The following is a 15054-nucleotide window of genomic DNA, read 5'->3' as shown; positions in this document are numbered from 1 at the left end:
CACAAAGTGAGGGAGTGACATTATATAAACGACATCAACACGAACAAATTCATTAACTTCTGACTTCTTAGACCGCCTGCTGTTACTCTTTCATTAAAGGGTAAATACTTAATAACTAGTATATTTTTAATGGCTGGTACTATTTTTATGTTCAAAGTTTTTCAAATTTATGAAGAATTGAAGTATAATAATGTAACTACAAATAATAACATTCTTTGCTAAAAATGTGTTTTTCTTTATTTGATTCCGTACCTACTCTGGCTTTAACGTAAAAAATCTACTCGAATCAATATCTTTTTTATTTTATTTTGTCATTTGCCCTCAATTGAAATAAATAGTTATGAAAGCGATAACTTGTAGGTACTAATACCTACCCTGTAATTACACCAAATGAGTGAGAATCCGAAATATATTTCATACCTACTCTACTAGACGGTGAGATATTTTACCGGGTAGGTACTGTAACTACAAACAAAGCAGTGAAAGGAGTTATAGGCAATTATAACATTAACTTTAGTAAACTTGCTTAAGGGTAACAGTCCATTTCCAACGACAGCTGCACTACTGTCAATTTTACTGTGGAAATTGACAATGACAGCGACGTGTTCAGTACCGGTAGTGCAGCTGCGGTTAGAAATGGAATGTTACCATAAAAGGTGTCGATATGGTGATTATAATCGCGTATGACTATCGATTGACCCACTTCCCCAGACCCCCGAGATTGGCTCCTCGAAGGCTCTATGTCGTTTTATATAACACGCCATAAACTTTGGCGTTATATTACCTAAATAATTCCAAGTTTACTTTTCCATCGAAGTATTAAGAGACGGGAAACGGGATCGAATTGTAAAATAAATCATATCGTTTTACAAGACAAACTTTTAAGTTGGAGTTGTTTATAAAAGAAAATTAAATATGATTTTGTTTCAACGGACGTTTTCGGAATCGTCTTAGGTACTAGATGGTTAGATATAACATGTTTAAAAAAAATTAATAGGCCTTTCTTTAAACCATTGCATTGCAAGAACAATTAGATTGTAATAGATAATTTTGAACGGGATTGTAGAGGTGATCTATAGCAAAAAGAATAGATAGTATAGAGGGGTCCTGTCATTGTAAATTTTGTAGTCACAGTAAATTTACTGCCATCTATTGACACACGTCTAAAACTCAAAATGAAAACGTATAAAATTATGAAAAAAATGTATATATATATATATATATATATGGATAAATGATTTTGTTATTTTTATATCATTTTGATCCATGTTCATTCACTGATATCTATGTGTTAAAATTGTTAAATTTGAAACGGTGTCGTTACGCCATCTAACCGAGGCAACCGAGCGTAGGCTAAAGGTCTGTGCGGCATCTATCCGAGAATGACTTTTTCTTGATTTCCGAGGCACGTTTTTTCCTTAGACTTTATTCATCTTATACGAAGTTACATATATCTTTGTCTATAGGTAATAGAATCTGTACGTACTAGGAATAGTATTTCGGGGCGGCATGATACTTTTGGCGCGTTATTTAATTAACGTGATGTAGGCCAATTAATGCGATTGTAGGGACTCTAGTTTGATAAATAGGTACTCTAGGTAATGAAGTATATTTCCAATTTATTCCCGCTAACTTGCCGCATTTACATTAACCGCTTAAAGTTAACTCCGAGTATTACGAGCTCCGAAATTTTACAGCAATAAAGCAACAAAGGGTTTCAAATAATGGCTAATGAACTCCAAGTTTGTTCGCCTAATGTCGAAGTTCGTCAATGGCATACGCCGAGTGTCGGCGCAGAGTTACAACTTACAACTTTACCACTTAACGTGGGGACCGAAGACTAGGGAACAGTAAGGACTGGTTTATTTTAATTATCTGCTAATTGCTTTTGAGTGAACTGCAAAAAAGTATGGTATGGGGTAGCGCATGGTTACTTTTGACAGTAATGACTTTTAGGGCCCAAAATAAATGGATAAATTCTCATATCTCACACTGTTATTTAAAGTTAAAACGAATTAGTGATATTTTTCTTTTATTGACAGAACTAATAGGTACCTATCAAGTTTTTAGGGTTCCGTACCTGAAAAGGAAAAAAACGGAACCCTTATAGGATCACTCGTGCGTCTGTCTGTCTGTCTGTCCGTCTGTCACAGCCTATTTTCTCCGAAACTACTGGACCAATTAAGTTGAAATTTGGTACACATATGTAAGTTTGTGACCCAAAGACGGACATGTAACGGAAACAAATGAATTTTAAACATGGGAGCCACTTTTGGGGGGTAAATAAGAAAATAAAAAATAAAGTTTTTCAAACTATATCGTGTTACATATCAAATGAAAGAGCTCAATGTGAGAATCTCAAACATATTTTTTTTATAATTTTAGAATAAACAGTTTAGAAGTAATTCAAGAAAATAGGCAAAAAATGACCATTCCCCCCTTTATCTCCGAAACTACTGGGTCTAAAATTTTGAAAAAAAATACATAAAATAGGTCTTTACCTATAGATGACAGAAAAACCTATTAGAAATATGTAGTCAAGCGTGAGTCGGACCAATTACTTAGTTTTTGACCCGACCCCCTACGGGTTTTTTAAAGGCAATTCACTCGCGTTTCACATACATAAAAAAATATATTGTTAAAAATTCAGTAATGTACGGAACCCTTGGAACGCGAGTCCGACTCGCACTTGACCGGTTTTTCCAAAGTAGGGACAGTTTGTTTTTCGTAATTACTTAATTGATTATTTTCTTAATCAATAATTTCTTGCAGTGTACGAAAATATGTTACCACCATCCAGCTCCATTAATCCCATTATGATCATATACATATACCTACCCATTATACATATTTACCGACCCGTGCCCTCCCCATAAAATGACGTAGGGGAGACCGAGGTGAGTTGTGACAGAGGAGAGTTGGAACATCGTCGTTTTTTTGGAATCTATATTAACTAGAAACTACCGACCGACCAGTGTGCGTTTACCTACCTAAGCGACCTAAGCGACCGCAACAGTGTGCGTTTGTTAGCTCGTAACTTGAACTAACAAACGCGCGCTATCGATGTTCCAACTCTCCTCTGTCACAACTCACCTCGGTCTCCCCTACCCACACAAGTGACTTATTCCAAGCTAGAATTAATCGTGGAGTATGTATTAGGTATATCCTATTTTTTGCTTGTCTCTGGTGTAAATGGATACCAGCCCTTTGCGCAACTCTATAGGCATTTCTAAAAACACTCGACGAAGATACCTCGCTATGACACTTTGAGTGGAACTTGTGAGTTACCAGAGAACTTGGGCTTTCTGGGTGGTTAAACTCGATATTAAGGATAAACGTTCCTGGGCCAAATTCGACATGTACAACTGTCAGATTTTGCATCCACGTCAAATCAACAGTTGATTTTATTGCATACTGAGTGTTGATTCCATCAACGTTGGATAATATGATTTGGTACAACCAAAACTCAACTCTAAACTAAGGGTGGTTCGGTTTGGTTTGCTTGTCACCCTAACTGTGGATTGTTAATGTCAAATTTTGACATTGTACGTATTCGAGAACTTATGATTTTTCCCACATCAACGGGAGATCAACACGATACGTCAAACGTCGCTTGTCGAATAGGGGTCCCTGTCGAGGTTTCACAATCTTACTTTCGAGAAACGTATTTACAAAACTATTAAGTAAGTAACTTAAGGGCAGGTACATACTAGCGTTTTATTGTCCCGTATAAGCTAATGTTTGGAAGAATTGGAAGCGCGTGTATGCTCGAATAGGCCAAATGTCGCGCGTGTTGCGTAATGCCAAAATGCTCAGAAAAAAAAACGCTAATATGTAACCGCCCTTAGTTTGTGCTTGACGAGTTGTTTTTATTCACCACTTTGTTGATTCTCCACTTTGTTGTACTCGTAATAATCATAATTTCAATGTCACAGCAAAATCGTATAATGAGTGTTTAGGAAATTAAAAGTGCATAATATAACCATATTCGGTATTACATACACTGAGAGAAAAATCATCACCAGGAATTAAAAAAACCGGGCAAGTGCGAGTCGGACTCGCGCACGAAGGGTTCCGTACCATAATGCAAAAAAAAAAAACGAAAAAAATAAGCAAAAAAAAAACGGTCACCCATCCAAGTACTGACCACTCCCGACGTTGCTTAACTTTGGTCAAAAATCACGTTTGTTGTATGGGAGCCCCATTTAAATCTTTATTTTATTCTGTTTTTAGTATTTGTTGTTATAGCGGCAACAGAAATACATCATCTGTGAAAATTTAAACTGTCTAGCTATCACGGTTCGTGAGATACAGGCTGGTGACAGACGGACGGACGGACGGACGGACGGACGGACAGCGAAGTCTTAGTAATAGGGTCCCGTTTTACCCTTTGGGTACGGAACCCTAATAGGGTCCCGTTTTACCCTCTGGGTACGGAACCCTAAAAACAGTTCTGTACTGGGGGAAAAAATGAAGTTTTAGTAATAATCATGGACGTTTCACTATTTCTGTAAAGTTTATTTATTTCTACAAACAGCTTAGTAATCCCAAATATAATTTCAACAAACAGATAATAGAGATTGCAAGAACTAATAGAAATTACAAAAGTCAATTTGTTCCTATTAGTTAACTCTCCTTGTCCCCGGATTAAGTTTATTTTTGTAATTCTAAGTGTATTTTTGTTGTACTTTTCTCTCAGTGTAGTTAGTTCATTTTATTTATCTGTAATGTAGGTATTAAAAGGACTAGGTTCTTCTCATTTTGGGCGAGGCTGTATGTGTAGGTGTCCGTACCTATCAAATGGATTACCTACCCTTAATACTCAATATATACTTGTAGCACATGTAGTATAGCCAGTAGATACCTTAAGACCCTTTAAACCCTTCTTTTCAATCGGCTGAAATACGCAGGTAGCGATTAAATTAGGCAAGGGACGATTTGGTGAAAATTCCTAGTTGCTATCCTTTCACCAGAGGGCCATATTTTACCGAGAGTGCCGAGGGGCATTAATGAAATCCGAGACGTTCGAAACGTACGAATCATTGGATATACATAGGTACCCATACCAATATGGTGCTTTATAGCGAGGAGCGGGGAGAGAAATACAAGTGCGGTGACAATTCTGTGTACTTAGAGTGTAGTTTCAATTAAAATATTAGTACATTTCTACCGATACGTACCCAAAAAAAATACTTTATACTTTTGGGTCCTCGTCTGCTGTTTTTACCTACTGTATTTTAACTCTCAATTCTCAATTACGTAAGTTTTAAACTTCATCGATTTTCATCGGCATACCTCGTATGAATGAAGAATGGAGTGATTTATTATTATACCTATAACCTTACAGGTACCTACATCAAGTGGGGAATGAAACTAGGTGCTCATGATCAAGGAGTACAATACTCACTCGTAATGCATTTTTAATGGCTAACCATTATACGCGAAAGTGCTGTTGGATCGGTAAGTATTGTTTTGAAATGGCCACCATTTGGCATTTTAGTAGTAGTAGTAGTAAACTCTTTATTGTACAAAAAGACATATTAAAAATAACATACAATTAGCAAGAAGTACAAAGGCGAACTTATCCCTTTGAGGGATCTCTTCCAGTTAACCTTTGAGTAGATGAGAGGAGAGAGTGAAAAGAGGGTGACAAATGCAGCAAAATGTACAACAAGGTACCAGAAAGATAAAGGATATAAATACATACAAAATTTATAGGATAAACATACATATATTACACAAAAAGGAAAGGGGAAAATACACTAAAAATTGGAAAGAATTAGAACGATATAAAGCAACTATACAATAGAAATATAGACAAATTAATCAGTCAAATCAGATAACCATAGCTTCTTTAACCTCTCCTTGAACGACGCAACCGATTGTGCCTGCTTGAGCGACACAGGCAGCTCATTCCACAGCTTCACTGGACGCACTGCGAAGGACTTGTTGTATCCTCGAGATTTGTGAGGAGGGATGGCAAGTGATAAATTCGCGCTCGAACGCAGACGGTGGCCACTGCCTTCAGCCAGAAATTGAAATTTTTGAGAGAGGTATAGCGGAGAAGAAGGTGTAAAAAGAACATTAAAGAGAAGAGAAAGAGTGTGAAGATCTCTACGGCGGCGGATTGGAAGCAAATTGAGTTTTTGACGGTAGTAAGACACATGATCGTACTTCCGTAGTCCGAAAATGAATCTTATACAGACATTCTGTAAGCGCTCTAACTTGTCTAGGAGTTCTTCTGTCATGTCAAGATTTACGACGTCACCGTAGTCTAGTAAAGGCAGTAACAGAGACCGGGCCAGCATGGCTTTGGTATCAAGTGGAAGAAAGTTCTGAAGGCGCCTTAAAGAATGGAGAGAACCAAACAACTTTTTGCTTACTTCAGTGACATGAGGAGCCCAGGAAAGTGTCTGATCCATGGTGACCCCTAGATTTTTAACAGTGGGTGAGAAAGGAATTGGTGTACCATCAAAGAAAATTCTAGGTGCCACCTGCTCAGACAATATGGAGATGTAATGAGGACTTCCCAAAACGATCGCTTGCGACTTCATGGCGTTGACTTTTAAACCGAAAGATGAAGCCCATAAACAGACGGAATCTAAATCGGCGTTAATTTGGCTTACGAGGGAATCGAAATCATCAAGGTTGGCAGCTGAATAAATTTGCAGATCGTCTGCGTAAAGGTGGTAAGAAGATTTTAATGACTTTGTAATGTTATTTATAAAAATGGAGAAAAGCAATGGAGAGAGAATACCCCCCTGAGGGACGCCAGAGGAGAGTTCACACCAATCAGAAAGATTATCATCAACTCGAACCCTCTGACGCCTCCCAAAGAGGTAGCTGCGAAACCAGGACAATGAAGTGGGTGCAACATTTAAAAGATTTAAAAAGGCTAGAAGAATGTCGAAATCCACTGTATTGAACGCGCTGCTAAAGTCCAAGAGAACCAAAACTGTGATCATTTTATTTTCTATATTAAGGCGAATATCGTCGGTGACTTTAACAAGAGCAGTGGTGGTGCTATGCCCGGGGCGGAACCCAGATTGGAAAGGGTTAAAAAGGTTATGTCTATTGAGATGAGAAGAGATGAGGCGTCTATTAGCAAAGTGTTCAATTATCTTGGAAAGGACTGGTAAGATGGAAATAGGTCGATATTGGGAAAACGAGGAAGGATTAGATACTTTAGGAAGTGGAATTATGTGAGCATTTTTCCAGCACGAGGGAAAGACACCAGAGGAGAAAGAAAAATTTATTATATGCGACAGTACAGGAGCAATTGAGTCCGCCACGAGCATAAGCATATCCAAGCTCAGATTATCATCACCGACGGCTTTAGTTTTAATAGACTTGAGAATTGAGATAACTTCTTGTGAGGTAATGGGACTAAAATCAAAAAGAGAAATATCTGGGAGTGGAGAATTGGCTAAAAGGGCCAAAGAACTTTGCTTGACGGTCGGATCAAGGCAAACAGGGGAGGCGCTGAAATATTGATTAAGAGCGTTAAGATCTAGAGTACCGATAGCATTAGGTTTGGGCTTGCCAACACCGAGTGATTTTAAAAAACTCCAAAGTTTAGTGGGAGGACATTCGTCAATAGAACGATGTATGTATTTCCGCCTAGCGTCCCTGCAAGCCCTATTACAGCGGTTACGAAGCGATGTGTAAGCTCGGTGATTACGTTCCGAGGGATCATGTCTTAGTCTTATACGAGCTCTGTTCCTTTTCTTCATTAGGTCCCTAATGTCTGAGGTAAGCCACGGGGCAGGAAAGTGTTTGACACGTGTCGGTTTTAAAGGAGCATGCCTGTCAAAAACCGCAAGCAATACGCTGTTGAAAGTCTCTAACTTCTGGTCAACATCAGGTTCAGAATCTAACAAGTCCCTCCAACACACACTGCTTAAGTCGGCAATGAGCGCTTGTTTATCAATATCTGCAAGGTTACGTCTCATAATAATTTTATGACGTCTTTTGGGGGAGCGAATTTTGAAGGAGGCGAAAATTAAGTCATGGTTCGAAAAAGCAGATGCATTGAATTGACCGTGATGTGATACATGCCCAGGAGAAGAAGTAAGAATTAAATCTAGTAGAGACGGGGGGCCATTATGCGGAAAATGTGTAGGACTAAGTGGTAGCATTTTATGGCATTGACAACTTCTTTATAAGTCTCTATGGCTTGAATGCTATCTCTTCCGACACAGGCCTTATATATGGCTAGCCTAGCAACTAATGCTATTACTCTGTCTAAATTTTCAAAATTTAATCATACTGTGCTCTATAATATGAGTTTAAATTATAAATTCAATCCGAAATGTGTCAATTGAAATTTTTCTTCTCGGAAATCATTATAATAAAGATATTATGTGCTAAAGATGCTGTGACTTCTCATAGTGGTAACCCACACGCCTTGTTTAAGATTTTTGGTTGCGATTGGCTCTTCTTAAAAGTTATCCATCTCGGACTAACGGCGCGATTCGGGAAATGAATTAGAGATGCACTAGATAAGATATAGTAAAGGTATGTGACGTTCCACGGCGAAAGGTACCATTACCCCGACTGAATATTGGAGCGGCGTTAATAATAAGCGCACAGTGTTTCGTCTAGAACAAGCTAGGTGGACAAAATTATTTTTTTGTGTTTTTGGGTAGTATTATGGTTAGTATTGTTCAATTAAATATAATTTACTAAAAATTTTAAAATACCATGAAAAAAACGTAAAAAAATTAAAATAAAATATATATTTAAATTAATTATATATATTTTTGCAAATTATTTATTAACAAAATAATAAACAAAATTTTACAGTTCTTTAGATACATTATTTTCATACTATTTACTTAAAAATATACAAAAAAATAGAAATATAATATAGAAAATTAATTAAAACTTAACTTATTATTAATAATTAATCTGTTAATTATTAATAACCTAATAATCTGTTCTAACTCATGTATTATATCAGAATAATAATTGTTTTCCTTGTTTTGCGTAAGTTTTTTAAAGTTCTTCTAAAGGATATAACACGCTTGTACCTTTTGCATTGGACAAATAATGATATGATGAATATTTATGATAATCAGCCTTCATTGATCACATTTTAGTCTGCTTGTAAGTTTGTATTTGTCGATTTTGACTCAATATAATATGCTAATGCCTCATTAACACTTAGCTGCCTAGAATTCATTGAAGTACCTACTGCTGTCGTAAGAACAAGACTACGTTGGCTTATATGGACTTCTCTAATTTTTTTTAAACATTTTTGCCGTGTTCTATTTTCTGCCGATCACGAATCAATCGGAATTTCGGCAGCAGTTAAAACATAGGTAGGTACGTAATTGTACCAGATCTTTAACTCCGCGTTTTTTTCGTTTTAAAAGGGGAACTTATGAAGTTTAATTTGGGTCTTCCTGCAGGATTAACATTTTCAGACGACGTTGATGCACTTGGTCTAGTTATGTACACTTGTTTGGCAATCCATAACACTTTTAAACTTTTCCACAAATTGCTTCTTTAAATCTTGACGCACTATTCCACTTGGTATTCAGTTTTGATGAATAACTGCTTAAAATATTTTTCAACCGTCTCTCAGACTCTTCTTTGAAATCTCGAAATTCATATTTTACCAATATAAACTGATAAAGGTGGAAATTTTCGTCGTTTTTCCCCTTATTTATCCATTCTTCAAAAACCCCTTCCTTAAAATAGAGAAAACGTGTTCTGCAAAAAAAAAGAAAAAAAAATGTTATGCAAATTTCTGCAAAATGAAATATACACCATCATAAACTAGAATTATGCAAGTAAATAATATCAAAAATCTAGACCGGTGTCAAGCGGTGTCAAGTATTTGCTAGTCTATCAAAGTTCTAAAATGAAGAAAAAAACACCACGTTTTTAAGTGCATATTTATTGCTCTATACGAGCATTATTACAACTGATATGAACATGTTTTTATGAAAAATATAAAGTGCTTACCTTCAGTTATAAGATCTATTACCAAAACTTTTCATAAAATAACGTTTTACTTGTAAGAGATGTTGTTGAACGCATCACAAAATTGCAACTGATTTAATTGTGCAATTGCACTTACCTCATTAGCTGACTTCTGCACCCTATGACTCGTAAAATTAGAAAGTTAGACATAATCTATTAATGGGTTTGGGGGTTTCAACATGTTGTTTATCATATCTAATGACTCATTAGAGATAATTTGATAACGACTTTTGTCCACCTAGCTTGTTCTGGACGAAACACTGTGAAGCGTAAGCGCCAGCTGCCATAAGGTACCTTTTGCCGTGGAACGTCACATATCTTTACTATTTCATATCTAGTGAATGTCTAACGGCGCGATATCTTAAAAGTGGTAACAGACTATCGCACCGGACCGCGACCTTGGTGCGGTGCGGAGCATTTATCGATAGTCTGTAAGCTTCCATCGCACATAATTATTATTAATAGCGGTGCGGTGGGCATGCACGTCGCACCAACTGACAGGTAATAATAATACTGGTGCGCTCCGCACCAATTTCCATAGTGTGTAAGCTGCGTCGCACCGTTTGACAGCGGGGCTACCGCGAACTACATTCGACGTCTAACCTCTCTGTCGCACTTATAAATTCGTACGTAAGTGTGACAGGGAGACAACACGTCGAAAGTGGTTCGCGGTAGACCCTCGGCTTTCATTTTCAGTGGAATGTTAAAATACTACTATGACGGGAGTACAGCGATTTTTCTTGCTAGGTTTATAATTAATTTTGTTGATATTCTCTACCTTTCACCATTCACACTGACTCTGGCAAAGGCCCTAAAGGCTGCCATTTCTCTAATATAATATATATATATATCATGTGATCAACATGGAGCCCGAGATCATAGGTGACGCGGAAAGACAATCCATCATTGAAATCTTGGAATTGTATAAAGATTTCCCATGGTTATGGGACTTAAACCACGCCAAATATTTTGATAAGGACGCTCGCTCGCAATCATTCGAAGTCCTTTTAGAGTGCTACCAAAAATACTTTCCCAATACAACGGTCACCGATATCAGGAAAAAAATTGAATACTTAAGATCATGTTACCGGCGGGAGCGAAAAAAGGTTGGTAAATAAATCAAGTTTTTTTTAAATTGTATTTAATAATGTACCAAATAAAAACAATAAATCATCACATACAAAAATTTTGCTAACTTCAGGTGGAGTCCAGCAAGACTACAGGAGCTGGCTCAACGGAAATATACCAACCGAATCTCTGGTACTACCCATATTTAAATTTTCTGCAGGAAAAAACGGTTCCAACCACAGTTCCAGTTGACAACTTTCCAACAAAGGATGTTGAGGTAAACATTTCTAGAGTGCTTGCATGGCGAGCTTAACATGATTTTTTAAATAATGGATAAATCAGTTTGTAATCGTTTTCATGGGATCAAATGAATTAAAAACTATTAATAATAACTAACATTTATTATAATTTTACCCTTAGTAGAACAAAAAATGAGACTTTCTGAGAGTGTGATTAATGCACTAAATTTATCATTCGCTCTTGAAAATCAACACGACCTTGGTTGTTAAAATATTCTGTAAATTTCTGCCGAACAGCATTTCCTTCTGCAGTACGTTGTCTGTCAGTTCGTCCATCTGTGTTGACAATACCAACCGAGATATCATTTCTACGCCAATCACCTGGTCTGAAAGAAATGTTCTTTGTGTCTTCCCCATCAACACAATTTGTGGTTACATAATTTGAGGAGGTTTTCCTCAAATAATTGTGCAAAGCACAAGTCGCCATTACCACTTTTGGAACATTTTCTACATTAATTGTAATTGGTTTTTTAAAAATTCTGAATCGTTCTGAAAGTATGCCAAATGCGTTTTCAACGACCCTTCGGGCTCTTGACAGCCTGTAATTAAAAATTCGTTTTTCTTGGGTCAAATTTCTCTGTGGATAAGGCTTTAATAAGTTTTCGTTTATAGCAAATGCACTGTCGGCAACAAAACAATATGGGGCAACTATGTCTGACCCTGGCAAAACGGCTGGTGCAGGTATATCCAGTTGATTTGATGACAACTTTTTATAGAAGGATGTATGTTTAAATACTCCCCCGTCAGAAATACTGCCATTCGTGCCCACATTTATATAAAGAAATTCGTAATTGGCATTGACAATGCCCAGCAAAACTATGCTGAATGTTCCTTTATAATTATAGTATAAGGAACCAGAGTTTGGTGGCTTTTCAATCAAAATATGTTTCCCATCAATGCTTCCCAAACAATGATGGAACTGCCACTTTGTTTCGAATTCTTTTGCAATCTTCAGCCAAGCTTCTTCTGTTTCAGGAACCTGTAACAAAAAAAGAGAGGAAAACATTAGAAAAAAAACAAAGTGCTATCTTTAAGAAACAAGAGGACTTATTAGACTCGGCGAAAGAACTATTAAGAAGCCCGGACGAGAGTTCAGAGGACGCTTTTGGGAGGTCTATTATTATGCAACTGAAAGAGCTGACAAAAATACAAAAATGTGTTGCAGAGAGGTTGATTAGTGAGGTATTGTTTTATGCTAAATTAGGCGAACTCAGTATAAATACTACTCTATACATAAATAAAAACCACACACCATCACCCTCACCCCAGCACTCTTCACCGTCACCGCAGTATTTTCCTCCTTCATCACCCCAGCAATCCGAGCATCCATCACCAGAATCTACACCCCAGCGTTTGACAGCACCTTCTCCGGCTCTGTTATTCCCTCCTAACCAAACCCCATTCCTCCCAGCCCGTCCTCCCCATATGCCGTGGCAACCATTAACAACATCTTCACCCCAATATTTTCCTCCATCATCACCCCAGCAATCCCAGCATCTATCACAATCACCAGAATCTACATCCCAGCTTTTGACAGTGCCTTCTCCGTCTATGTTATGCCCTACTAACCAAACACCCTTCCTCTCAGCCCGGCCATCCCAAGTGCCTCAGCAACCACCCCAATATTTTTCTCCATCATCACTCCAGCAATCCCAGCATCCATCACGATCACCAGAATCTATATCCCAGCTTTTGACACACACAGTGCCTTCTCCGTCTCTGTTATCCCCTCCTAACCAAACTCCCTTCCTACATGCCCATCCTTCCCAAGTGCCGCAACAACCATTAACAACATCTTCATCATCACAAAAATATTTTCCTGTCTCTGTCTCATCACCCCAATATTTTTCTCCATCATCACTCCAGCAATCCCAGTATCCATCACGATCACCAGAATCTACATCCCAGCTTTTGACACACACAGTGCCTTCTCCGTATCTGTTATCCCCTCCTAACCAAACTCCCTTCCTACCTGCCTGTCCTTCCCAAGTGCCGCAACAACCATCAACAACATCTTCATCATCGCAAAAATATTTTCCTCCGTCATCACCCCAGCAATCCCAACATCCATCACGATCACCAGAATCTACATCCCAACTTTTGACAGCGCCTTCGCCGTCTCTGTTATCCCCTCCTAACCAAACCCCCTTCGTCCCAGCTTGTCCTTCCCAAGTGCCGCAACAACCATCAACGCAGCCTCTATCATCATTACCTCGTAGGAGTATTATTCTCCAAAAAAATAATATATTCAGAGGAGAGTTAAAAGACTTAAACAAATTTGTGATATTAAAAAAATAGCCTCATAAGATATGTTAAGAAAAATAATCAGAGGAGAATTAAAAGACTAATAAATAATTAAAAATGTATCTGATTTTAGAATAAGGAGATATCTCAAGGAGATATTATAAAATATATATTCAGAGAGAGATTCAATCAAAGCCTTTAATAAATATCTGACTAAAAATATTGTCTCTTGACACATAGGTATGTAATATATGTAAATGTATGAGTATATTCTGACCATCCTAAATTTTCATTCCAAGTTACTTATCAAGTATGGATAGCTTATAGGGATGTGTATGCATTCTTATTGCAACGTTTGTGCATAGTTAGTGTAGTCAGAGTCTACTCAGAGGCGAATCAAAAAAAGACAATTAAAGATCAGATTTTTATAAAATAGCCCCTTGAGATAATATATTATGTTAGGTAACTATATGGGACAGTAAGCTGCAGAGGCTACCTTTTCTCTGCAGCTTACTGTACTATTTACACTTTTAATTTTCAAGTCCAGTCAACCTATTTGATTTCGGTACCCCTTCATAATGTGGCAAGTTATGAAGTGGCCCCGAAATCAAATTGGTTGACTGCACAGTTTTCACATTTTGTAACTATTATTTGGAAAGGGTCTAGTGATCCTACAAATGTTAGCCAGTTTAGTGAGTCATGGGGAGTCTGTATTTTACTGACACTAATATTATTGTTATAAATAAGTATAAGTAACATATATTTCTTCCCTTTAATACTGCCAAAATTGGTGTGACAGAGAGGTGACTGATAATAAAATTACTTATTGTTAATTATTATTAGGTATTTAGTATGATCATTCTAATTAGGTGCCATAAAAGCTGTGATTCATAAATAATAATAATTAGATTATTAATAGCATATTGTTTTATTTCTCACATTAGGTACCTACACATGTTTGTTGTTGACACAAAAGTTGCTGTTTTATTTTTTTATTCCAGATACTAAAAGGTTTTCTAAAGTAAAAGTAAGGTAAACATACTAGTACTCGACATGCTATTGCCCGATAGATGACACCTTGCTGTCATCGCTATTGACAATGACTTGAGTTTCAAGATGACATGTACTGGGACCGCATCGAGCACCAGTATGTTTACCTTATGTCAAATATGTTCCAAAGTAACACAGCATGAAGTTGGTGAACCTTGGTAATAAATCTATGTATTCCTAAGGTTTACTAACTTCATGCTGTTTCTATTGATACTAAGTGCCAAAAATATGTACACATTACCTAAATATATAGCGACCTGTCTAGCCTAGTGGTTAGTGACCCTGCATATTAAGCTGATGGTACCGGGTTCAAATCCTGGTACCGCCATTTACTTGGGTGATGACCAGGGAAATGAATTGTTTCATTTGTTATACACAAAGTTAGCTACATAGGTATGACAAA

At 37.2% G+C, this 15054-nt stretch overlaps 1 protein-coding gene across 1 annotated transcript; it reads left to right on the top strand.

Moving 5' to 3' along the window:
- The first annotated feature begins 10358 nt into the window (after positions 1–10358).
- Positions 10359–14519, top strand: LOC134669544 (uncharacterized). Its single transcript, XM_063527151.1, has 3 exons — positions 10359–11096; positions 11192–11335; positions 12333–14519. The coding sequence occupies exons 1-3, from the start codon at positions 10854–10856 to the stop codon at positions 13653–13655; spliced, it is 1710 nt and encodes a 569-aa protein (XP_063383221.1). The 5' UTR covers positions 10359–10853; the 3' UTR covers positions 13656–14519.
- Positions 14520–15054: the final 535 nt, after the last annotated feature.

This window comes from Cydia fagiglandana, chromosome 12 (assembly GCF_963556715.1).
Source record: "Cydia fagiglandana chromosome 12, ilCydFagi1.1, whole genome shotgun sequence".
Classification (NCBI taxonomy): domain Eukaryota; kingdom Metazoa; phylum Arthropoda; class Insecta; order Lepidoptera; family Tortricidae; genus Cydia; species Cydia fagiglandana.
This window is presented reverse-complemented; position numbering and strand designations above follow the sequence as displayed.